The 25,240-nt window shown below is 36.4% G+C and overlaps 1 protein-coding gene across 6 annotated transcripts in view; it reads left to right on the forward strand.

Annotated features, from left to right (window-relative positions):
- THSD7B (thrombospondin type 1 domain containing 7B) overlaps positions 1–25,240 on the forward strand; it is a 760,456-nt gene that overhangs the window by 672,317 nt on the left and 62,899 nt on the right. For all 6 annotated transcript variants that reach the window (XR_012072540.1, XM_072960903.1, XM_015243953.3 and 3 more), the window contains 2 exons: positions 2,177–2,310; positions 9,139–9,289. Coding sequence is in view for 5 of the 6 variants with exons in the window: in XM_072960903.1 (XP_072817004.1) it covers positions 2,177–2,310; positions 9,139–9,289 (285 nt within the window). In the remaining variant the exon portion in view is untranslated. The remainder of the gene's footprint in view (positions 1–2,176; positions 2,311–9,138; positions 9,290–25,240) is intronic.

The following is a 25,240-nucleotide window of genomic DNA, read 5'->3' on the forward strand; positions in this document are numbered from 1 at the left end:
GGGGAAAATATCAGGTAAATTCATGTGACTGGAGAATCTTCTTCAAGAGGTCCTGTTTTTTTACACCATTATTCAAGGAAGTGGGTCCACATCTCCCTATGGAGACCTGCTTCCTGTGTTCCAATAGCTTGTCAATGAGATTAATTATTCTGCTATATGTGTAGCTCACTGGAGAATAAAGAATAAAAATAGTAAGCTGATATATGACCAGGTGTTCAAATGTGTATATCAGAGGTACATGCAATGAAACAGTGTTTCATTTTCCCTCTGACCTTGGAGCTTTATATGGGAGGGAGGGTAAAGGTGTAAGCTCTGCTTAGTATTGGTAGCTTAGAAAGATAGGTCCATCTCAGAGAGGATACCCCATCCATTTGCTCTTAGATTCATGCATGAGGTGTGGGAAGAATTACTCTATTAATTAATTTTTTCATCCACCCCATTTGTGCAGAATGCTTTACCAGAACTTCTTATAGCTCATAGGAAAATCAAAAAGCTTTCTTTAAATTGTCTGATACATATTGAAGAGTTTATAGAACAGACTCATAAATTCAGTGAAAGCTTAATTTCCATAGAGCAGTTGGGTCGGCTAAACCCTCAATGGTCATCAGCTCAGTTTCCTGGTGTCTGATTGGCATCATGTCTTTTCATTTTTATAGATTTTTTTTCTTACCTCCACTGCACTCTGAGTTTTGGGGGGCCATACTGTTCTCCTTTACAAGCGTTACCTCCTTGTTCTAATTCGGACACTGCTTCTGACCCATTCATTCCGTTCTTGTCAGCATTCACAGCATGAAATGTGATTCTTCTATTACTTAATTCCTCACTTTGCTCACACCCATTTCCACTTCTATTTTCCCATCTCTTTTCATTTTGCCCTCACATATTTTTCACTATGTGGTTTCCTTTATCATTATATACTCTACATGAGAGAGCCCGATCGAACCCCTCAGTTAAAAATAGTTTCTGACGTTATTTGTGATTTCTAAGATGTAGTCTCACAAATAACCTTTTCTCATCTGACTTCCATCTAACACGCTGACAGTGCTCCAATCTTGTTTTCTGATTATCCCATTACATCGCGCTTTCCCTTGCATTTAGTGGAAACTTGCTAGTAATGGGTCTGTTTGGATAGCACTCCCTAGTCATCATTTACAATTTTATGAAATTGGAAAAGCTTTTGCTTTTTGGAGGAAAAGAATGGGCTTAAGTTCTTATTTAAAAGGAAAAGCGTCAATTAACTATTTTGGTAATAGGTTGACTCATTATTCATTAGCATGCTACCTTAGAACCGTCTTTGTGATCTAGTCACATATCCTATGACAGAACAGTTTTTTTTTTCCTTACCAAGGGAGAAAGCTGTGTTCTGTCTTGAGTACTGCATTTTAAATTCAGGCTTGAAGAAGCAGAAAAACTCAATTGACTACCCACTGGTATAAAATTTTAGGAAAAATCATGACAAGTAAATGCATAGAATGTAACATAAGAATCCATTTACTGTATTTGTTGCTTTTACTGTAAAACTATACATTCACAATCAGTAATCATGCACAGCTTCTGACGTGTGCGTCTTGTCTGTGTGTGTCTGTGTTTTTTAGCTATGCTCTAAAAACATCCTACAAATAGCTAAATTCATATGAAATCACAATGCCCACCAGGCTAAATGATTTCCTGTTAGCTCTGATCATTTGGGGGCATGAAAAGAAATTTCTGGTGCAAATAATACCACTTTTCTCATGCATTCTAAGAACCTCTTATATTCAAGAGTAAATTTGCCTTACATGTATTTGTTTCAATTGACATTGTAAAGTACATCTGAGAATACGATATACCATATAATTGAGAGCTGGACCATCTAATAGATGCTGTGTGAGCTGTTTGAGAGAATGAAAATGTAATGGAATTCCTGTTCTTGGTGGTAGGAAATCACTGTGCTTTTGTTCTCTTCTGCAAAGGCATGCAGTTATATTCTGGTTGATTTCCTCTGGATGTTTCTTTAGGCAAGTCAGTAATTTCAGAGAAGCCAAATATGTCTTGCTTTGGGGGGAGTACAGTTTGGCTGTTCGGGCCAGAGTGTAGTTCTTTGGGTTATATTCAACAGACTTAACTAAAAGTTACGCTATTTTTCCCTACCTTGGGTAGTCCCGCGTAATTTTTTTTCCTTTCCTATTTTTAACAGGTGCATGAGGCAGTCCCATGTTACAGTGAGTGCAATCAGTATTCCTGGGCTGTAGAACACTGGTCTCCATGTACCGTCCACAATGAGCTGAGGTCCCTGCGCTGTGGAGGAGGAACGCAATCTAGAAAGATCAGGTGTGTGGAAATGGAGATATGTGGGAAATGTGGCAGTGGGACTTCTGTGTTTTTATAAAGACAACAGTGTTGCTTGTCCAAGTGCACGCTGATTTTTACACAGTATCCTCTGGCTTCTGCTCATCTTGAAGTATCCCTGGAAGCACATGTGCCCTGAGCTGCCATGTATATTATGGGATTCCCTCTGCAGTGCAGCCACAATCCTTAACGCTTCCTGCAAATGACTTCAGAGGGAAAACCAGCTGCATGGGAGCAGGCCCACATCCCTCCAGTGATTCAGGGCTATCACTGCTAACGAGTTAGGTGATCCTGACTGTGATGCCGTGCCTCTTTCTGTGGTTAGTGTAGTTGATGGACATTATCTTAATTTTGGATGTCAATACATTGAAAAGGTCAATTTAAAACCCCAACTACTGGCCTTGGAAACTAACCTGAGAACACGTAATGAACAGAGATGATCTATTTTAATATAAAAAGAACACATCTCTGAAAGAATTTAGTGAATGCCAGGTTATCTACTGGGGGAGTTTGTTTAAAATTTGTGTTTTGTAAATAGAGCAGTGGTAAGCAGAGGAAATCCTTGGCCTCAGTTCATCAAAAAGGTCTATTTAGAATGGATTTGGGAAGGAAAAAAGGATCATTTCATTACCAGCTAGGGAAAACTGCAATAAATGTTAGAGACTGACTAAGCAAAAGCCAAAATAGTCATCATAAACAGCAATCAGTATGTACAATTGAGACGAAAACCTAGTGTAGTCAGCTGTTTGAGTGCATGAGCTTTGTGTATCATTCGCTAGGTTTAAGAAGCTCCATTTCAAATGGATGGGCAGCGCTCAAATCACGTGACCCCCTATCCAGTTAACTATGAGATTGAAGTCAGTTGCTAAGGCAGAGCCTGCTTATATGGGTTGGTTGTTACTCAATTCCAGTGAACTTACTGTATTCAGTAATTCAGCCTGTACCCACCATGTCTGAGACTTAGTCCCAATGTTGAGAAATCACTGGTAGGCCCGTGGCCCGTTGGAAGACACGGCTGCTGGTAAGATTATAGAGGGGATCCTCATCACCAGCCCCGGCAAATGGCTAACGACAATTGCCTTTCTTTCCCTTTGTTCCTGCTCCCTCCCCTGGGGACGAGGTGCTCAGGCTGTCACAAACTTGGGCTTCTACCTCTTTCTCTTCAAAAGCTGTGTCTCCAGTGTCCTGTCCTCTCATGTCTTTGAGGAATGACTCACTGACCTGGCTTATCAAGTATTATGTGTAAATGAGCGGTGGCATCTCTCATTCTCATCCCAGCCAGGCGTCTTAGCAGTATTCAAGCAAAATCTCAGGAGAGAAAGGAAAGCTTTAAGAAAATAGGTTGCAACCGACAGAATTGTGGCAGGTTGATTGAGGAAAAACACCGTTGAACAAGAGGGCCTTTAAGCCAGACCTCTCAGCCCAAATGGACATAGCCTGATATGATAAAAAAAAAATACGCCTACCAAATATTATGTGTTGTGGGCTGAATGTGTCTCTTCTGTCCCCCACCCCAAAATCTGTGTATTGGAGTCTTAACTGGCAGTCCTCAAATTACGGCTGTATTTGGAGATATGGTCTTTAAAGAAGTAATTAATATTGAACAAGATCTTTGGGATGGGCTCTCATCCAATCTGGCTGATGTCCTTATGAGAAGAGGAGATTAGGACACAGGCACAGACACAGAGGAAAAGACCATGCAGAGACAAAGAGAGAAGGCTGCTCTCTCCAAGTCGGAGGAGAGAGGCCTCAGAAGATACCAGCCCTGCCAGCACCTTGATCTTGAGCCTCTCAAACTGTGAGAAAATAAATGTTGGTGGTTTAAGCCACCCAGTCTATGATATTCTGTTACGGCAGCCCTAGCTATACAAACTCACTGTGTCACATGCTTTATATATATATGATCACTTTTAAGTATGTGAAACTGATTTCCTGGATATCTTGCATCCCAACCCATTATCGGCCTTAGTGAAATGGTGTTACAGTGAATGCAGCACGTTAGCTGTTCTTTCTTGGAGCCTCAGAACTAGAGGACATCGTCCTGGTTCATACATGCCTGCATCATTTATTAATTCAGAAAATATTTATGAATATTTGTCTTCTATGTATCAAGCACTGTTCTAGGCACTGGGGAAACAAAGTGAACAAAATGAGTTACTGTCCTCAAAGAACATAGAACAGCAGAGAAAAATAAACACATAAATTAATATATAATGGACTGTCTTTGCTATGAAATTCCAAGATGGAAAATAAGATTGGATTGGCGTCATAGAGGATACTACTTTGGAGAGGCTGGTCAGCAAAATATTTGAGCAGAGGCCTGAAAAATATGAGAGGCCTGAATGAAGGTAAAGATCTCTATTAAGAAAATTCCAAGGGGAGGGAGTTTCCAAAGCAAGAACCTTCTTGGCTTGTTAGAACAGGATGGATAACACCGCATCCCATATGGCTGGTGCCAGTCCTCAAATTGTGTAGGCTTCTAAAATAAGGTAAAGTATATTCTTCTAACTGCATCGTGAAGCTATAGAAGGTTTGAGCCAGGGTGAATGCCATGTTAGGATCTTGCTGGATAGGATATAGAGAAGATAATTTGGGATGTAGACGTAGAAACAGGGATGATGTTTTGAAGGACATCCATGGTTCCAGGTGAGAGAGTCTGATGCTTAAACTGGGCATAGTAGTAGTAAGGTGGTGAGCAGGTCACCTTTGGACTGTATTTGGAAGGTACAGACCATAGGATTTGCTTATAAAGTGGTTGTAGAATATGGAAGAAAGGGGAATATCAAGGATGACTGCTAGATTTTAGGTCCTGAGCCATTATAAGAATGGTGGTGCCATTTGTTGAGATGAGGAATATTAGAGAGAGAAATCCAAAAGCCAGCTTTTGAACACAGAAAATTTGAGATGGCATTAGCCTTCCAACTGAGATATTACAAGCTGGAGTTCAGAGAGTGATGGGGGTATAAATTTGGGCAGCAGCAGCTTAGAAACTTGATATATATTGATAAGAAAGACAAGAAACTGGGCCTTGAGGAATATTCATAGATTAGAGCAAAATCTTACAAATCAGACTGAGAGCCGGTGGGCTAGGAGGAAAACCAAGAGAATGGGAAGACAAGAGAGATTTTCAAAAAAGATAGCAATCAATAGTTTCCATTGGTTCTGATAAGTTTACTAAGGTAAGAATTGGCTGTTGAGTTTAGCAAAGGGGATTCTGTTGATTTTGATAAGTGATTTCTCTGTAATGGTAGTAAAAGTGTGATTAAAGTAAGTCCAAGAGATAATAATGGAGGAAAAGAAGAGAAGTGTGTGGAAATAGCAAGTATAGACCTGCTTTAGAGCAGTTTTGTAATAAGTTTGAATAGAAATGAGGTGATGGCCAAAGGGAGCTTTGGCAAGGAAACTAACGATGCAGGATATGTAAGTACAGGGGCATTTTCATTTGGGAAAACCTTCCATTTCAGTCTTTTTAAGGCCTTACTCTTGGGCTTGTCGGAACCCCCAGAAATGCTCTTCTTAAATCACCTGTGAAACAGATAATCCTAGCAACCAGTATTTTGGGAACCCAGTGAAAGAAGGCTGATGGGGTTGACAAAATGAGGGCCCCTAAAAGCATCTACATTCTAACCCCTGAAATCTGTGAATATGTTATCTTAAATAGGAAAGGGGTCTTTGCAGATACATTAAGGTAAGCATCTTGAGATGGGAAGATTGTCCTGGATCATCTGGTTGGGAACAAACAAGAGTCGTTTAAAGTGGAAGGGGAACTGGGAAAGGGAAAGCAGAAAATGTGACTACAGAAGACAAGGCACAGAGAAATAACAAGGCTGCTGACTTGGAAGACAGAGAAAAGGGGTCATGGTCCCAAGGAATGTGGGGGGCTTCTAGAACCTGGAAGAGGGAAGAGGGTGATCCTCCTCTAGAGCCTGCAGAAAGGAATGCAGTCCTGCCAGAGCACTGACATCAGCCTAGTGAGTTCCATGTAGGATTTCTATACTATAAAATTGTAAACTAATAAATGTGCATGTTTAAGTCACTAAGTTAGTGGTAATTTTTCCAATAAGCTAACTTTCACTTAAACCCTATTTTAGTATGATATCCCTATCCTTAATTGGGCCACGTGTTCTCTAACCCAAAGACCCATTTTGTGACCCTTGCCAGATGATAAACCTTCACTTACCTGTGGGGGCGGGAATGCGGCCATCACCTAGCTCTGTGAGGTGGGGAAGGCGATCTGAGGGCTTCGGTACTTCTCAAACTGGAGGATTTATTGAAAGTATGTTTTTCAGGCCCACCTTCATCGACATTTCCAGAGGTGTTTGGTGCCACAAATTCCTGAATTTTTCATGTGTTCTGATGTGTAAATGGAGTGACTTTCTTTGTTTTCCCATGAAGCCTTAGTCATCCCGTTTCTTAGTATGCTATGTCAGTTACCACTAGCCCATCTATTTTCCATTCATTGCCCTTTCCTCTCCCATGTTCTTTGTCCTTGTGGGATAATACCTTTCCTTCCCCACCCCACCCCCTTTTCTTCCTTTTTGTAATAAGCTCCTTGACTATTCTTCTTGTGGCATATTGGGAGTGAACAGAGACTAATGCTTATGGTCAACTGGACATCATTGACCAGAAGTATTACCTCCTCCTTTTCAATGAAATAATAAAAGGACATCAATTGAGAATATGCAGCCAAGAAGGAAAGCAACTTCCAGGTTTTAAGTTTGACCAGGGAAGACATTAAAGCCATCTCGCAGTCCCTCCTTCCACAACTGACTATGAGCACAGGAGAAATGAAAGGCCATAGATGACTCTCTGCCTCACCTCCTTGCAGTAGAAGGCATTACTTACATCTCCTCTCTGTTAACCTGCTTCATACAATGTTAATTTTTTATTACTTTATACCTCATAAAGCTTTTTTTGTACCAGATGGTAGGCTACTTTGCAGTTTTCCTGAATTTAAAAAAAAAATGGTGGTCTACATAAAAGAAACTCCTAATGTAGGATAATTCATCCCAGCATAGTATGATTTGAGGAGCACCGAAATCTCTCCAGCACAACCCTCTTAAATGCTTATTCCTTGGCTGTGGCTTTGTGCCGGAAATCACCAGATCAGCAAATAGCACCATTTATCTCATCATCATTGTCATTTTCACTTTCACTTTGATCATTACCACTGAAATAACATGCAATCTTGTCTGTCTTTTTTTTCCCGCAACTCTGTACCCAATTACCCAGGGAAGGGCATGGTGCGTAGTAAGCCCCCCAAAATGTTTACTAGATGAATCGTTATTAACAAATAATAAGTTTGTATCCCAGTATCAGCAAAAGAGGCTTGTGTATAGCCAGCCTTTATTAAATATTTTTGAAAAAACAGTTTAAATATAAACTTCCGAGATACAATGTAAATGCAGAGAAATAGCCACATCATAGGGTACAGCTCCATGCGTTTGCACAATAGGAACTCACCTGTGTAACCAACCCAGAAGCCGAAAAATAAAGTATCACCAGGACTACCTGAGCCCTGTCAGTCAGTAACCATTCCCCCAAGGGTGACTGCTCTCTGTCTTCTAACACCATAGATGAGTATTGCCTGTTTCTTAACTTCCTGTGAATGGAACGCTAGTCTGTGTTGTTTTGCGTCTAGCTTCTTTTGTTCAGCATTATAGTTGTAAGCTGCATTCATGTTCTTGCATGCAACAATAGTTTATATATTCTCATCATTTTATAGCATTTAATTCAACAAGTTTCGTACAATATATTTATCTATTTTACTATTGCTGAATAGATATTTTAGATACTATGCTGCTGATTCTACTTTGGTGGATTTGAATAGTGGTGCTGTGAACATTTTCAGGCAGGTTTTTTTCCCTTTGGGTGGAGGTCTACATTTATACACATTTCTCTTGCATTTATAAATACAAGTGGAATTGTTGGGTCACATAGTGTGTATATATGTTTAGTTTTGATGGATAGTGCCAACTAGTTTGCCAAAGGATTTATGCTCCAACCAGCAGAGTGAGACGAGTTAGCATTGTTCCACATTGATGCCCACCCTTGATGTTTCCATGTTTTTGATTTAAGCCATTCTGGCAGGTATATATTAGTATAATAATTTGGTTTTAATTTGACTGAATCAACAGCATGATTATATACCTCATCTTCACCGACACTTACCTCAAAACCTAGAGTCAGCCGAGCAACTGCAGTGTGTGCAGTGATGCCGTGTGCTCAGTTGCTGCATGGAAACGCTTGCTTGTTGCCCTTTGGTTGACAATATGAAAAGTCCTTACTGAAATGCAGAAAATACCTGAAAGACAAACATGTTCAATTTCTTTCACATTACTCTGACGTGACCTTAAATGTACTGAGCAAAAACTAGGGCAGCTTAGATGCTGTGAGAGAGAAGTTAGGAAGTGTCTGAGTCACCGGAACTATGAAGGGTCTGGCTATTACAAAAGTCATGGATTTATTCAGAAGAGAGCCTTCAAGATTGGTTGTAATAAAAAGAAAACTCACCATGGGCTGAACCTGCGTAACTCTGTTGTAAGTAGTCTCTTTAGATGGAGAGTTTCTCAAGGATGACACTTGTCTCTAGGCTTCCCCTGCTCTGCTGATTAAAGGGCTCTGCCCTGAGTCAGTCACTCAGTGGAGCCTGACTGGCTGAAGGAGGAATGTTGTTTTCTCCTGGTTTCTCTACTGGTCTTGTTTTCTGTTTAACTGTCTTTTAAGGGTAAGTAATTATGAGACATCACTATTTTAAATTTAGTCCTCACTGTTTTAATGATCAAGGATGCCTGTGCTCTTGCCCTGCAGATGTGTGAGCGCTGCTGCTGGTGAAGGTGGAGTGGTGGAGAACAGCCTGTGCGACCAGCATGACGTTCCCCCGGAAAGCCAGTCCTGCTCTCTGCCATGTCCCGGGGAATGTGTCATGTCCGAGTGGGGACCTTGGAGCAGATGCCCACAGGTAATTTTTCTTTCCTTGTCAACGCCCTCATCCTCCAGGGCTGCCCTCACTGCTGTTCTTGACACTTTCACACTGCTGCTCTCCAAAGCCTTTCTTCCCAGAACATGGGAAAGTGATTTTGCCTAAGAAAGAAAGAAAAAAATGTCAGCAGCTAAGACTGAGCAATTTAAAAAGCCGGTGCTTCTGTTAAGGCCTTTATCGTGGGAACATGGACAAGGAAAATGAGCCTGTAATGATGATGCGAGGATTCGAATGCATGCCCATTGTTAAAGGGGCTTCTTTTTAATCTGCTGGTTCTGTTCCGTTTTTATCTTGGCAGAATCAGTATGTCTTAGGAGCTCAACAGCACTGTGTGATTCAGCTTCTATAGGGATGATGTTTTTGCCTTGTGCTATTTTCCCAAAGATGGGGTGTTCTTCTGCCATGCTCTTCTTCCAAAGCTGACCCAAAAAACCCTTTTATAAAGTCTGAAGTATTTGCCTTTTTCTTCTTTTTAAGAAGAAAAAAAATAGAAACATAACAGGAGTATGGCAAAATAATTATTCTTCCAGTAGCATGGTTCAACTTAATATTCTCAGAAGATAAAGTTGGATATTTTAGACTTACATTTTTGCCTAAAGTGCTAAAAAAGAAAATGAGAATAAGGAACATATTATATGGCTCCAGACATTGGGAAGGAAAGAATTAGAATACTTTGATTTTAGTGGTGATACTGACAGTTTGTGAAAACATGAAAAATCTGTATGGAAATGGAAAATATTTTTGAAATCAGTTAATATCCTACATTTGTAGTTTTTACTTACTGATTTCCTATTAGTTATTGCAGATTTATTTTGATGTTTCTATAATTCCATTCCTGAAAGAGATTTTCCTTTGTTCTTATTATTATTTGTTGCATTTTTCTTTGGGGATAGGACAGTACAATATTAAGATGACAAGGCATCAATGAATCGTGATTTGTAAGGATGAAATGCTTGTCCTACTAAGTCATTTATTTTGTGCCTAACTTGAATATAATGAAAATTTACATTTCATGAGCACTTATGTTGTGCAAGGCACATGTAAGAATTCTTCTGTTTAGTCCTTGCACGAATCCTACTAAGTACATACCGTCATCAGCCCCATTGTACAGCTAAATAAACTGATTCTCAGAAAGGCTAAGTAGTTTGCACTACTTACATCACTTAATAAGCCATGGAGCTGGGAATGAGCCTTATCCTGTCTGATGGAACCAGTGCCTTTGGTCTCACATCCTTGGCTCAGTTACCTTAGAAGCAATGTAGATTTACACTCAGTAGCTCTCTTTCTTTAAGATGCAACATTTATTTTAGGAACAAAGCTAATTATTTTAGCAGTCTGTATGATTATTTCATGACTGAGTATGTACATTCATACTTTAGAAAGCATGGTAGCATACACTATTAATCAACTTGCAGAAAAATTTGCAACCTGGAGAAGTGTAAGTAATTGTAGAGGTCATTCTCTTCCTCACTTCTTTTTTTCTAATTTGCTCACAGAAGACTCCATTAAACTGTAATCACTTTGCAATCAAAATGTTGCCCTCTTAAGTCCAGGGATCTGGCTGCAAAAGCTAAAATGTTTGTCCTAGGAGCATTTTATATGATGTTGTGATAGCTTGGCATCCTGTGTTTACCCCTTCAGGCTTCTTAGAGACAGTTGTCTTTAAGGTTTGCTCTTCTAAACATAATCATTCTATTTTTGGAGTGTTGAGGAACTGGAGCGAGAGAAAATACTTTAACCTCCTTTCATGTGTCTGGAAGATGACACAGATAGTTATTCGCCTGCCAGCATGAAGCAGAGGGGTTGTTTCTGCAACTGCTTATATTCCTTCTGAGTTCCATACTAATAATAATAGCTCTGATGCCAACAACAATAGCTGTCATTGAGCACATCTTAGGTAACTGGCGCTGTGCTGGAGTTTCATAGCTACACTTTGCTATGATATTAGAACACCTTCATCCATGGGCGCTCAGGTCACACAATGGCCTTCTTTCTCAGATGCACACTGCTCTCAGGTGTAAATGAAGACTTTAAAATGAAGGGAAAAAAAAAGATAATCAGGGCTCATGCCTGATTATTTTCCCCATCTCCAGATACGCTGCGTCATTTTAATAAATTGCAGCATCTTAGCATAGTGCCCCAACATCACGGAGCTTAAGCACCACTTGATGGTGATGATAATTGTGATTATAGCAGAGTTAGCAAGCTGGATCTGTGTGCTTGAAGTGTAATTAGCGCTTCAATGTGCATTTTCTGAGAAAAAAGGAAACAGTTGTTGTATAATTTTTCTGTATGCTGTGTGCTGATTCGTGGATTCTAAATATTGGCCATTATTTTACCAAATTCTCCTTTGACAGTCTGCAGTGTGACATGTTAATGAAACCAATTCACTGTTACTGTCTCTTCTTCTTTTTCTTCCCAGGGCAGCTCTTTAGAGCCAAACATATAAATAAGTTCAAAAACAAACAGAATATTTCTGAGACAAACATATGTCTCTCTTATATACCCATAAAATGCTCTGAAATGTATATTTTGATTTAGCTATAAAAACGTTACTTAACATGTAATAAGCTTAATAATGGTTTTAAACATGGTTAAGTAAATAGACATGGTAGGTAATGAAGAGAAACTTAGCAAAACCAGTTAATCAGTTTAAAATATGTCTTGAGTTCCTGTGTGTGTCCTACACTCTGAGGCCAGACGTCTGTACCCGACCATCAGTGCTCCGAGGAGTGCGCAGTTCTAAGGATCTTTTATACGTACATACTGTGTAGGTGTCGCATTCAAAGCTGATGAGCAGAGTTTATTAGTTCACACAGTGTTCACCAACAAAACGGTAGGCGCTACGGAAAATAATTTGAAATGCACTTTCTGAGTTAGTGATTTTCACCCAGCTCCTCCACCCCAGCCCAGAAATTCTGTCAGTACATTTGGGGCGGTTCCCATGAATTTATGTTTCTAACAACTTTCCAACTGATGCTGATTCTCCTCTTCTGGGGACACCCTTTGAGTCACAGTGCTTTTGGTCATTATCTCTAAGTCATGTTCTTTCTCAATCTCACTTTAATCACAGTTTTTTTTTTCTTGATCTTATTTATTTGGGGGGGAAATGGCATTTTTAAAATTCATTTTCATCGAGTTTTTGAGATAGAATTGCCATATAGCAGTATATAAGTTTAAGGCACATTGAATAATGATTTGACTTATATATATTCATGAAATGATTAGTGCAGTAAGTTTAGTGAACATCCATCTCATGTAAGTACAAAATTTAAAAAGAAAATTTCCCTCGTGTAATGAGGACTCCTAGGATTTACTCTGTTCACAACTTTCATATATAACATACAGCAGTGTTAATTATATTTATCATGTTGTACATTACATCCCTAGTACTTATTTATTTATCTGAGAATTGGAAGTTTATTCCTTTTGACTCCATTCCCTCTCCACCCACCCCCACCTCTGGTAACCACAAATCTGATCTCTTTTTCTATGAGTTTGTTTGTTTGGTTTTGAAGTATTACTGACCTACAACATTGTTAGCACCTGTCACACAACGTGATTTGCTGACTATTGAATAAACACCTAGTATTATGTGGAAGCTTAGCTTATATTTGCAGATGCTTTTCCACCTGCCAGACAATGTGCTTAGCACTTAAATTATTTCACTGACATTGCATAGTGTGACTATGAAACAGATACTATCACCCCCACTACGTAGAGATGAGTAAACTGAGTCTCAGAGAGGTTAGGAACCTGTTGCTTTTAAAAAGCTAGAGTCAGAGTGACTACATTAGCACAGGAAGTCTATACCCTCCTACCCAGTGCAGGAGAAATAGAAGCCACACTTCCTATAAATCTGTTGTCTCCTGTTCTGGCTTACTTTGCTTATTAGATTTGCGAAGGAAGATACGTCTAAACTGAGCAGTCTACCTCATTTGAATAGTTTGCCACAGAAGAGAGGGAAGTCATGAAAGAGGGTGTGAGCTGATGCCCTGGGAAGCCTGGGGGCCTTGTGATGTAGCCAAGTTACTTACACTTCTGAGTTGTAGGTTCCTTATCAGGAACATATGGATAGTGACGTCTGCTCTTCCAGATTGCTCAAGGACTAGAGATAATATCTTTAAAATGAACAGCACAGCACAGCACAGAGAATTACTTAATCCAGGTTTGTTTGAAAAAAAAAAAAAAAGAGGAGGAAGGAGAAGAGAAGCGAATCAAAATTCCCCTTTACATTGCTTATAGTATTGTCAGGAACCAGAAGGCAGCTGTATATTTTCTAAGACATGCATGAAATCTCCCTTCCCCCACACAGAATGAGTTAATACTTGGTCTTACAAAAATAAAATGTCACCTTTGCTGAAAAATGACTTCTGCCTAATATAATGGTCACCCCCAAAAGCAAGGCATCCGAAAGATGACTTTGAATGAATGGCTTACTGCACGTAGAGTGATTGCCAATTGCAAACTGTAACAAAGAGTTAAACACGACAGAGGCATTAAAAATTGTAATGGGACCATTTGAACTGTACTGGGGAAAACTAGACTGTAAATGGATCTAGTAAAAACAAACACAATTCAAGGCAGAATTTGAAGGAAATGGAAAACTATGTGTTTCACTTATTTTCATGTTCTTGTTTTTTCTTGTTCCCGTAACACATGCACACACACATCAATATATATGTATAATTTTTAACTCCAATATGCTCACTTCTGTAGAATTTTTTAATGTGAGAGGAAGCTGACAGAATTATACATAAAAGGCCTTTTGCAATAATCACTTTTTAAAGGCGTGTATGTACACATACACAGATGTATGTGTACAGACATGTACAGATATATATTTAATAATTGTTTATTACCAAATATTCCTCTTTTGTCTGTCTAAATTTTTCCAGTTTTTATCCTTACCCTTCATACTACAAAATTATGCTGATGGGTATTCATAGACTCTTTAGGCGAGGTTTATAAATTTCTGAATTCAGAAACTGCTCAGCCCCTGACACATCCAAAAGAATATATGGTTCTCCATTTATGATACCAATCCGTACAGTGAATTTCCATTGAGTAATAAAGATTCTCTATTTATGACTCTCCTTGGAAACTTGACAAATAAATTTAAGCAATTACATTGATTTAAAAAAAAAAAGAAAAAGAAAGGAAGTTCTTGGAGATGAATTTCCAAACTGATGTGTACTTTATAGAAGCCAGATTTCAGAAACCTTCTCCAGAAAGATGACAAGTTTAGCAAACCTATTTGAACTTTAATTGATTCACTCCCAGCTGAATGCATCAAAGGCTGACTAGTACTGCAGCTGGGCATCCTCTCACACTGTGGGAATTGGAGACTCATTAAACAGTGGTCCAACTGCAACCTCATGATCAAACGGTAACTCAAATCGTTGTATTATCACCAGAACAACCTATGGGGAAAGATCACAGAGGGAAACTGCAAAGAAACTACATAGAGCTTAAGTGTAATCAAATCTAGATTCTATCGCAGTCTTAGTCTTGGTGTACTTCCAAAATCCATCTTATTTCTATACTGTATTCTTTAACTTTTTGTGTATGCAATACACACTAATGAAAGCCAGTGCAAGTATGTATAGGCACAAATGCACTGCCATTACTCCTGCAGGCCAAGACACTCTTAAAAGAGAAACATGTACCAATTTTCTGATGAATGGTCCAGAATTAAGCATTTGAGTTTAAGAAAAATACCCCCTTTTTTTTTTTTTCATTGTGCTTCAGTGTTGTTTTTGGTAAAGGCTGTCAACAGTGACTTTCTATTACTGATGACTCGGCATTTTTGGCACCTTAGCGCTACCTCTGAAAGTTTTGCTTCCAGGGGAGCAATTTACCCCAATGTTTCCTCCTCGGCAGCAAGCGCTTCATCAGCCTCTCTTCATGGCCTATTACATGCACATGACAACCTGTATTTGTCTCTGGGGAGCATGTCTACTGGTCACGACCCTCAGGCTGCCTGGTGCTTTTCTTTGACTCACAACTGAAAGCCAGAGGAAAAAGATGATAATTTTCTATATTCTGGATTGCAAATCCTGGTTGCTTCTGTTACATTGGTATCAGCTCTTGTCAGAAGCCAGTAAGTCATTACTCAGGGACTTGTGGAGTATGTCTCTCCTGTGTGCAGTGAGGTTTCATATCCCTCAGAAACATTCTTATTTCCACAGCTCCATTAGGTCCTGCAGAAAGGGTGTCTCATTTCACGTAGTTTGGCAGCAAATGACAATCCTATAAAAGCAGTCTTTGGGCTGCTCTAAGTTGTAAAATTTAATATGTTTGTTATCATTCTTCTTTATGCAGTGCAATTTCTTTGAATCTCACTGTCACCAATTTGAAGTTCAAAATAAGGGTTTTATTGCTCTCAGTATCTCTGTCTCTGCCTCCCTCTCCACTTGCCTATATTTCTATCTCTATAATATAAATTCTCAGAAAAAAATATATAAGCCCCATAAATTAATCACACAATTGAAATATTCATCACCTAACTTCAATATTGATCACCCAGCTTCAATAATTCTCTACATGTGACAGTTTTACTCCTTTCCTCCTCCCTAGTTCTTGTCCTTCCTCCTGTGAATGACTTTAACATATATCCTACTCTTTGTATTATTTCATCCGTGAATACTTTTATATATCTTCCTAAGCAGTATGACTAATTACAACAAAATAACCACAATGTTTTTATATAAAAGATGATTTTTTAAAAAAAATTAGAAACATGACTCATACAAAGTGTCAAAAAGTATTCAACTCATTAATGATTAAATCAGCATGATAGTAGGGTTCTAGGAGATTCGGAAGTGGACAGAGAACTTTTACTTCTAGCAATAATGGACTGTCACTAGATTTATTTGGATTCGATTGAATTTATGCTCCCACTGGAAATAACTAAAAAATACATGAAACAACAGTTTTTAGACATCGGACAATAGGTGGCATAGAACTATGATCCTAAGGGAGGAAAGGCTGACGAGGTGAGCCTTACAATCACCTTTTAGGATGGAGATACTTTCGGGGAGGCTGGACCAGGAATGAGATCCCAACAAGATCATATTGAGGAGGCAGAGATCAGAGGTCTGAGAGGTAGAAGGAGGCTGAAATTTGAAGGGCAAAATATTGAAGAGGGCAGGGTAGGGCAAGGCCCTTATTTCTTCTGATAGTTTTCTTCAATTGGTTCACTTACTAAGTTTTCCTCATCATATAATTATATGATCTGCAAATAATTATTTTTATCTTTTTGATACATCTTTTTTTCTGGACATATTTTATTAGAAAGATCTTTCTAAATAGTGCTAAAAATTAAGTACAAAATTATTTCAGTTTTTTCCTGGTTTTAATCATAATGTGATGTTTGAGCGATTTTTAATTGAAGTATAGTTGATTTACAATATTTTGTAAACTTCAGACATATAGCATAGTGATTCAGTGTTTTTACAGATTATACTACATTAAAAGTTATTATAAAATAATGGCTATAATTCCCTGTGCTATACAATATAACCTTATTGCTTATCTATTTGTTACATAGTAATTTAATCCCATACTCCTAACATGCCTCGCTCCCATCTCTCTTCCCTCTCCCCACTGGTAACCAATGTTTTTCTTTTATATCTCTGAGTCTATTTCTGTTATGCTGTACTAATTCATTTGTATTGTTTTTTAGAATCCACAAACAAGTAATATAAAACAGTATTTTTCTTTCTCTGACTTATTTCACTAAGCCTAATATTCTCCAGGTTCATCCACATAGATCCAAATGGCAGAAATTCATACTCATGGCTGAGTAACATTCCACTGTGTAAATATACCATTTCTTTATCCATTCATCTATTGATGGACATTTGAGTATCTTCCGTATCTTGGATATTGTAAATAGTGCTGCTGTGAACACTGGGGTGCATGTATCTTTTTGAATTAGTTTTTTTTTTCCTGGATATATACCCAGGAGTAGAATTGCTGTGTCATGTGGTAGTTCTGTTTTTAGTTTTTTGAATAATTTCTATGCTTTTTTCCATAGTGGCTTCATCAATTTACATTTCTACCAACAGTCTACAAGGATTCACTTTTCTCCGCATCCTTGCTAACATTTGTTATTTGTAAACATTTTGATGATAGCTATTCTGACAAGTGCGAGGTGGTATCTCATTGTGGTTTAATTTGCATGTCTCTAATGATTAGTGATGTTGAGCATCTTTTCATGTGCCTGTTAGCCATCTCTGTGTCATCTTTGGAAAAATGTCTATTCAGTTCTTTTGCCCATTGTTTAAATTGTGTTTGGTTTTTTTGACATTTAGATATTAACCCCTTGTTGATCGTATCATTTGCAAATATTTTCTCCCATTCTATAGGTTGTCTTTTCATTTTGTTGATGGTTTCCTTTGTTATGCAAAATTTTTTGCTTATTTAGGTCCAATTTGTTGATTTTTGTATTCATTTCTTTTGCTTTAGGAGATAGATCCAAAAAAATATTGCTCCAATTTATGTCAAAGAGTGTTCTGACTGTGTTCTCTTCTGGGAGTTTTTATGGTTTCAGGTGTTACATTTAAGTTTTCAATCCATTTTGAGGTTTTTTTGTGTGTGTATGGTGTGAGGTAATGTTCTAAGCTCATTGCTTTACGTATGTAATACCCAGTTTTCCCAGCACCACTTACCAAAGAGACTGTCTTTTCTCCATTGTGTATTGTTGTCCTTTTTGCCATGAATTCATTGACCCATAGGTGCATGGGCTTTCAATTTTTTCTCTGTTGAGTGTGATGTTAGCTGTGAGGTAGTCATAAATGGCCTTTCTTATATTGAGATATGTTCCCTCTATACCCACTTTGATTAGAGTTTTGATCATGAATAGATGTTGAATTTTGGCAAATGCTTTTTTGTGTCCATTGAGATGAACATGTGATTTTTAGGCTTCCTTTTTTAAATGCAGTGTATCACATTGATTGATTTGCAAATATTGAACCATCCTTGTGACACTGGACTAAATCCCACTTGATCATGGTATATGATTCTTTTTATGTATTGTTAAATTCAGTTTGCTAATATTTTATTGAGAATTTTTGCATCTGTACTCACCAGAGAGATTTGCCTGTAAATTCTTGTTTCGTATTGTTTTTGTTTTTTGTGTCAGAGTAATGGTGGCCTTGTAAAATTAATTTGAAAGTGTTCCATCTTCTTCAATTTTTTAATAGCTTAAGGATGGGTATTCTTCTTCTTTCTGTATTTGGTAGAATTCCCCTGTGGAGCTATCCAGTTCTAGACTTTGGTTTGCTGAGAGTTTTTATATTCAAATTCAGTACTAGTGATCAGTCTGTTCAAATTGTCTGTTTCTTCTTGATTCAGTCTTGTCAATTAGTATCTTTCTAGAAAATTTTTCCATTACTGCTTGGTTATCCAATTTGTTGACATTTAAATGTTTTTTCATATTTTTTAATGATTTTTTTGTATCTCTCTGGTATTAGTTGTTTCTTCTCTTTCACTTCGTATTTTGTTTATTTGATTTCTTTCTTTGCTCATTGGTGAGCCTGGCTAAAGGTTTATCAATTTTATTTTTTCAAAAAAAAACAGCTCTTGATTTCATTGATCCTTCTATTGTGTTTTTGGTCTATGTTTTTATTTCTTTTTTGATCTTTATTATTTCTTTTCTTCTGCTGACTTTGGCTTTGTTCTTATTTGTCTAATTCCTTTAGGTGGTAGGTTAGGTTTCTTCTTGAGGGGGCAGGTCTTTTTTATTTTTGTTGAAGTGTAGTCAGTTACAATATGTAAATTTCGGGCGTGCAACACAATGTTCGAGTCATGCATATACACACATATATTCATTTTCATAAGCTTTTTCATTAAAGGTTATTACAAGTTATTGAATATAGTTCCCTGTGCTATACAGAAGAAATTTGAATTTTTAATCAATCTATATATATATGTTGTATGTATATATATATATATAAATATAGTGGCTACCATTTGCAAATCTCTTGTTTACTTGAGATTTTTCCTGTTTCTTGAGGAAGGCCTGTATCACCATAAACTTTTTTCTTAAAACTGCTTTTGCTGCATCCCATAGATTTTAAAGTGTTGTGTTTCCATTTTCGTTTGTCTTGAGGTATTTTCTGATTTCTTCATTGACCCATTAGTTTTTGGTTGCACATTGTTTAGTGTCCATGTATTTGTTCTTTTTTAATTTTTATTGATTTCAAGTTTCATTCCATTGTGGTCAGAAAAAGTGCTTGATATAATTTTTAACTTTTTTAATTTGTTGAGACTTGTTTTGTGTTCTAGCATATGATCTATCTTGGAGAACATTCCATGTGCATTTGAAAAGAATATGTATTCTGCTGGTTTTGGATGTAGATGTCTTTAAATCCTGCTGGTCTACTGTGTCATTTAAAACCACTTTTGCCCTACTGATTTTAGGTGATCTGTCCATTGATGTAAGTAGGGTGTTAAAGTCCCCTGCTATTATTGTTAATTTCTTCTTTTCATGTCTAGTAGTATTTGCTTCATATACTTAGATGTTCTTACTGGGTCATGTTGAGTGTAATACCTTCTCGTATTGATCACTTTTATCATTATATAATGCCCTTTTATGGCTTTTGTTATAATCTCTGTTTTAATGTCTGTTTTATCTGATATAAGTATTGCCACCCCCTCTTTCTTGTCTTTTTCTTTTTCATGAAATATCATTTTCCATCCCCTCACTTTACGTCTGTGCAGGTCTTTAGCTCTGAAGTGAGTTTTTATTGTAGGTAGCACGTTGAAGGGTCTTGATTTTTAATTCAATCAGCCACCCTCTACCTTTCTGTAGAGAAATCAGCTGATAGGCTTATGAGGATTCCCTTGTAGATGACTTTGTTTTCCTCCTGCTACCTTTAGTATTATCTTTAAATTTACCACTTTAATTATGATGTGTCTTCATGTGGGTCTATTTGGGTTCATCTTATTTGGGATCCTGGGTGCTCCCTGTACCTAGATATTTGTTTCCTTTCTCAGATTTTCAGTCATAATTTCCTCAGATACATTATTGATCCCCTTCTCTCTCTCTTCTTTTTCTGGGACCCCTATAATGAGAATTTTGGTAGGCTTAATATTATCTCAAAGATCTCTTAAATTGTTTTTATTATTTTTTATTTGTTTTCCTTTATGCTGTTCTAATTGGGTGATTTCCATTAATCTGTCTTCCATATCACTTAAGCCTTCTTCTGTGTCACTTAGTCTGTTGCTCATTCCTTATTTGTTTTTTATTTCAGCTGTTGAATTCATTTCTGATTTGATCTTTTATATTTTCTAGTTCCTTGTTAATCCATTCACTGCATACATCAGTTCTTTTCCCTAATTCAGTTACATTTTTGTTACCAATGTCTTGAATTTTTTTATTTGGTGAATTATTTATTTCTGTATCATTATGTTTTTTTTTTTTTCCTGGTGTTTTCTCCTACTCTTTCAATTGAGAGTGGTTCCTCTGCCTTTTCATTTTGCTTAGCTTTCTGTGCCTCTATGAATTTGGGTGAAACAGTTACCTATTGCAGTCTAGAAGTGGTGTTTTAGCTGGAAGCAAGTGGGGCCTGTGCCGGTTCTCAGCTTGGGTCACCTGCAGACAAAGGACCAGTGCACTGCCTTTGCAGTTGCCTATGGCTCCACTCAGACACAGCCTCGGGTGCAAGTCTCCTTTGTCTCTCATAGTCAATATCTGCCTTCACTGTTATCTAAAAAGCTCATCAAGATACAGATACCATAGTATCCTAAGTAGTTGTTTTACAAAATATATGTAAGTTTTTAAATTTCAAAAGCTTTCCTATTTATGTAATCTTTTTTATTTGTTTGCTTTAAAAATGTATTGAGATTTGCTTTGGAGACTGGGGAAAGATCAATATTTGTTAATGTTCCACTATGCTTGAAAAAAAATGAGTTACTGCCTTTCTTAGGATGCATGCATATATACGGAAAACTTCAGCACTGTTTATTATATTTTTCAATTTTCTTGTATCCGTATTTGTCATTAGCCAGTTGAAAAGTTATAGGCTAACAGCAGTCTACTAGACTATGCTATTATGATTGTATTTCTGTGAAATTCTCCTTATCTTTATAATTGTTTTATTTCTATATTTTGATACCATGTTATTTAGCACAATAAACTTCATAGATGTTTCCTTCAGTAATTTTCAATTTTTTTATCCAAACTTTGCCTTTTTATTCTATTTTGTCTACTTCTGCTTTTTCGTTTTATTTGTATTATCTTTACTCATGTTTTAATGCTATTTTCTCTTGAAAAAGACTTCTTTTACAAGTATACCTTTTTTTTTTTTGGCTTTTCATAGTAGTGTTTAAGTTTTTTTTAAATTTTCATAGCTGACATCTCTTGTGCTTTATGCTTTAAAATAAGGATCCCTGAAATTTTGATTGTTTCCATTGGTGTCATGGGCTATGCCTTGCATTCTTCTGTGTGCTTGAGTAATTTAGTATTAGTACTTTTGTTTTTATAAATAGTCTCAAATATATATTCTTCCATTTTAAACTTCTAAATAAAACATAACATTATGAACCCTGCATATTAAAAATATTTATCTTGTTTTATTTCTCCCCAAAGCTTCATATCTTTATCAATATAATCTGAGATTATAGATCTAGATGATTATTTTATTAGTTTCTATATCTTATATAATCATATATTATTTATAGATTTCTACATAGGAAATGTTAATTTTTTTTCTATAAGACCATTTTTGCTTTCAAGAACATGTTACTCTTTAGTTACTGTATTTTAATTATAAATATCACATTAAGCAAGTTGAAATAATACTTCATGTTTCTATTTACTTCATTATGACAAAATTTCAAGTGCTTTTGTGTATTCTAAGACCATAACCATTATGCCTACACCACCTCTTATTTTTATCTATTTCTAGATCCATCTTTATCCATGCTTCACTATTCTGTTATCCACTGTAGTATGCTGTGCTTAGGTTATTATATGTGTATTTTCCCTTTCCAATTCTAGGAAATTTTTAATTATCTTCTGATGAGGTATAAATTTCATACATTAAAATGCACAAATCTTAAGGGTAGAGCTTGATGTAATTTCACTTTTTTTCACATCTGATTAGCCACTAAACAGATCAAAATATAGACCAATTTCGGCACCCTCCTGGCACCTTAATGCCATTTCTTAGTTTATGTACACAGTTCCCTACCCCAAGAAAGTCACTGTTCTTACTTCTATCATACCTATTACTTTTCCCTGCCTTGAAATTCATGTAGTTGGAATAATATAGTATGTAATTTTTTGTATGTGATCTCATTAGCTTAATATTATGTCTTGTACACTATACAAATGGAATCACATAGTATATATTTTGTATGTCTAGCTTATTTTGCTCAATATAATGTTTTGAGATTTATGAGTGTTTTTGAGAAGGTGAGTAGTTTGTTCTTTTTGTTGCTAAGTAATAGTTCATTGTAGGAATATGCATCATTTATTTATGTATTTGCTTGTTAGTGAACATTTGTGTCATTTCTAGTCTAGGGCTATTATGGATATAGCTACTGAAAACATTCTATGAGTCGTTCTGTGGATATATGCACTCATTTCTCTTGAGCACGCACTTAGGAGTGGAATAGCTGGTCATAGAATAGGTATATATTATTAAAAACATTCAGACAATTTTCAAAGTTATAGAACAGTTTTACACTACTTTCAGCAATGTATGAAAGTTTCAATGCTAATACATCCTCATCTACATTTGGAGTTTGCTGTTTTTTTTCCCTTCTTAAATTTTAGCCATCCATTGGGTTTATAGTATCTCATTTTGATTTTAATTTGCATTTTCCTTTTGACTAATAATGTTGAGTAACTTTTCACAGGCTTATGACCATTTAGATACCTTATTTGTAAAATGCCAGTTTAAAAATTTACTAGTTTGCTCAGATGCATTAATTTATTTTGAGGGAATGGGAGGTAGTTTTCTTTTACCCCCCCTCCCATATTTACTCAGAAATAATTGATAAAAATCATTGTGTAAGTTTCAAGGTATACAATGTAATAATTTGCTATACACGTATGTTGTGAAATGATTTCTACAATAAGGTTAAGTAACACGTCCATCACTTCACATAGATACCTTTTTAAAAAATTTTGTGGTGAGAACACTTAATATTTACTCTCTTAACAAATTTCAAGTGTACAGTATTGTTAACTATAGCTGTCATTGTATACATTAGATCCCCAGACTTACTCATCTTATAAGTGAAAATTTGTAACTAAATCAACGTTTTTCCACTTTTCCTTCTCATTAGCCCATAATAACCACTATTCTACTGTGTTTATGAATTTGACATTTTGATTCCACATATAAGTGCAATCATACAGTATGTTTCTTTCTCTGTCTTATTTCACTTGGCATAATGCCCTCAAGTTTCATCCATGTTGTAAATGGCAGAATTTTCTTTTTATGGATGAATAATATTACGTTATACGTGTGTGTGTGTGTACATATATATATAAAATCACATTTCCTTTATTCATTCATCTGTCAGCTGACACTTAAGCTGTTTCCATGTCTTGGCTGTTATGAACAATTCTACAAAGAACATGAGGTACAGGTGGTACTACTTCAAGGTAGTAATTTCACTTCCTTTGGCTATATACCTAGTTGTGAGATTGCTTAATGTTATGGTAGTTCTATTTTTAATTGTTCGCAGTACCTCTGTACTATTTTCTATAATAGTTGTACTAATTGACATTCACACCAACAGTGCACAATGGGTTTCTCCACATCTTTGCCAACACTTACTATTTGTCTTTTTGATGATAACCATTCTAACAGTTAAGAAGTAATATTTCATCATGATTTTGATTTGCATTTCCCTGATGAAACATCTCTCTGGATGTTGAGCATCTTTTCCTGTACTTCTTGACCATTGTATGTGATCTTTGGAAAAATACTTAGTTGGGTTCTTTGTCCATTTTCAGATTGGATTATTTGATATTTGCTACTGAGTTGTGTGAGTTATTTTGAAAATAAAAATCAGATACATGATTTGGAAATATTTTCTTTATATACACTACCTTTTAATTGTGTTGATTGTTTCTTTTGTTGTGCTGTTTTGGTATCAGGGTAATGCTGGCCTTGTAAATTGAGTTTGAAAGTATTCCCTCTTCTTTTTTTTTTTTTTTTTTTTTTTTTTTTTTTTTTGGAAGAGTTTGAGAAGGACTGGAATTGATTCTTCTTTAAATATTTGGTATAAATTTTCAGTGAAGCCATCTGATCCCAGGGTTTTCTAGGGAGGATTCTGATTATTGATTCCATTTCCTTAATGATTATTGGTCTGTTCAGATTTTCTATTTCTTCATGATTCAGTCTTGGTAGGTTGTATGTTTCCAGGAATTTATCCATTTCTTCTAAGTTATTCAATTTGTTGGCATGTAATTGTTCATAGTAGGCCTTTATGATCCTTTTTATTTCTGTGGTATCAGTTGTAATGTCTTCTTTTTCACTTTTAATTTTATTTGAATACTCTCTTTTTTCCTTGTTGAGTCTAGCCAAAGATTTGTAATTTTTCAAGATCTTTTCAAATAATATCTTATTTTTGTTAATATTTTCTCTTATTTTCCTACTGTCTAATTCACTCGTTTCTGCTCTGATCATTATTATTTCCTCCCTCCTGGTAACTTTGGGCTTAGTCTGTTCTTTTTGTAGTTCTTTGGGGTATAATATTTGCTCACTTATTTGAGATTTTTCGTTATTCTTTAATGTAACCTTTTATAGTAATAAATTTTCATCTTAAAACTGCTTTTGTTGAATCCCATAGATTTTAGAAGATTGTGTTTCCATTTTCATTTGTTTCAAAATATTTTTGAATTTCCCTTTTGATTTTTCCTTTCACCCATTGGTCATTGAAGAATGCATTGTTTTATTTCCA

The sequence above is a fragment of the Vicugna pacos genome, chromosome 5, assembly GCF_048564905.1.
Source record: "Vicugna pacos chromosome 5, VicPac4, whole genome shotgun sequence".
Lineage (NCBI taxonomy): Eukaryota > Metazoa > Chordata > Mammalia > Artiodactyla > Camelidae > Vicugna > Vicugna pacos.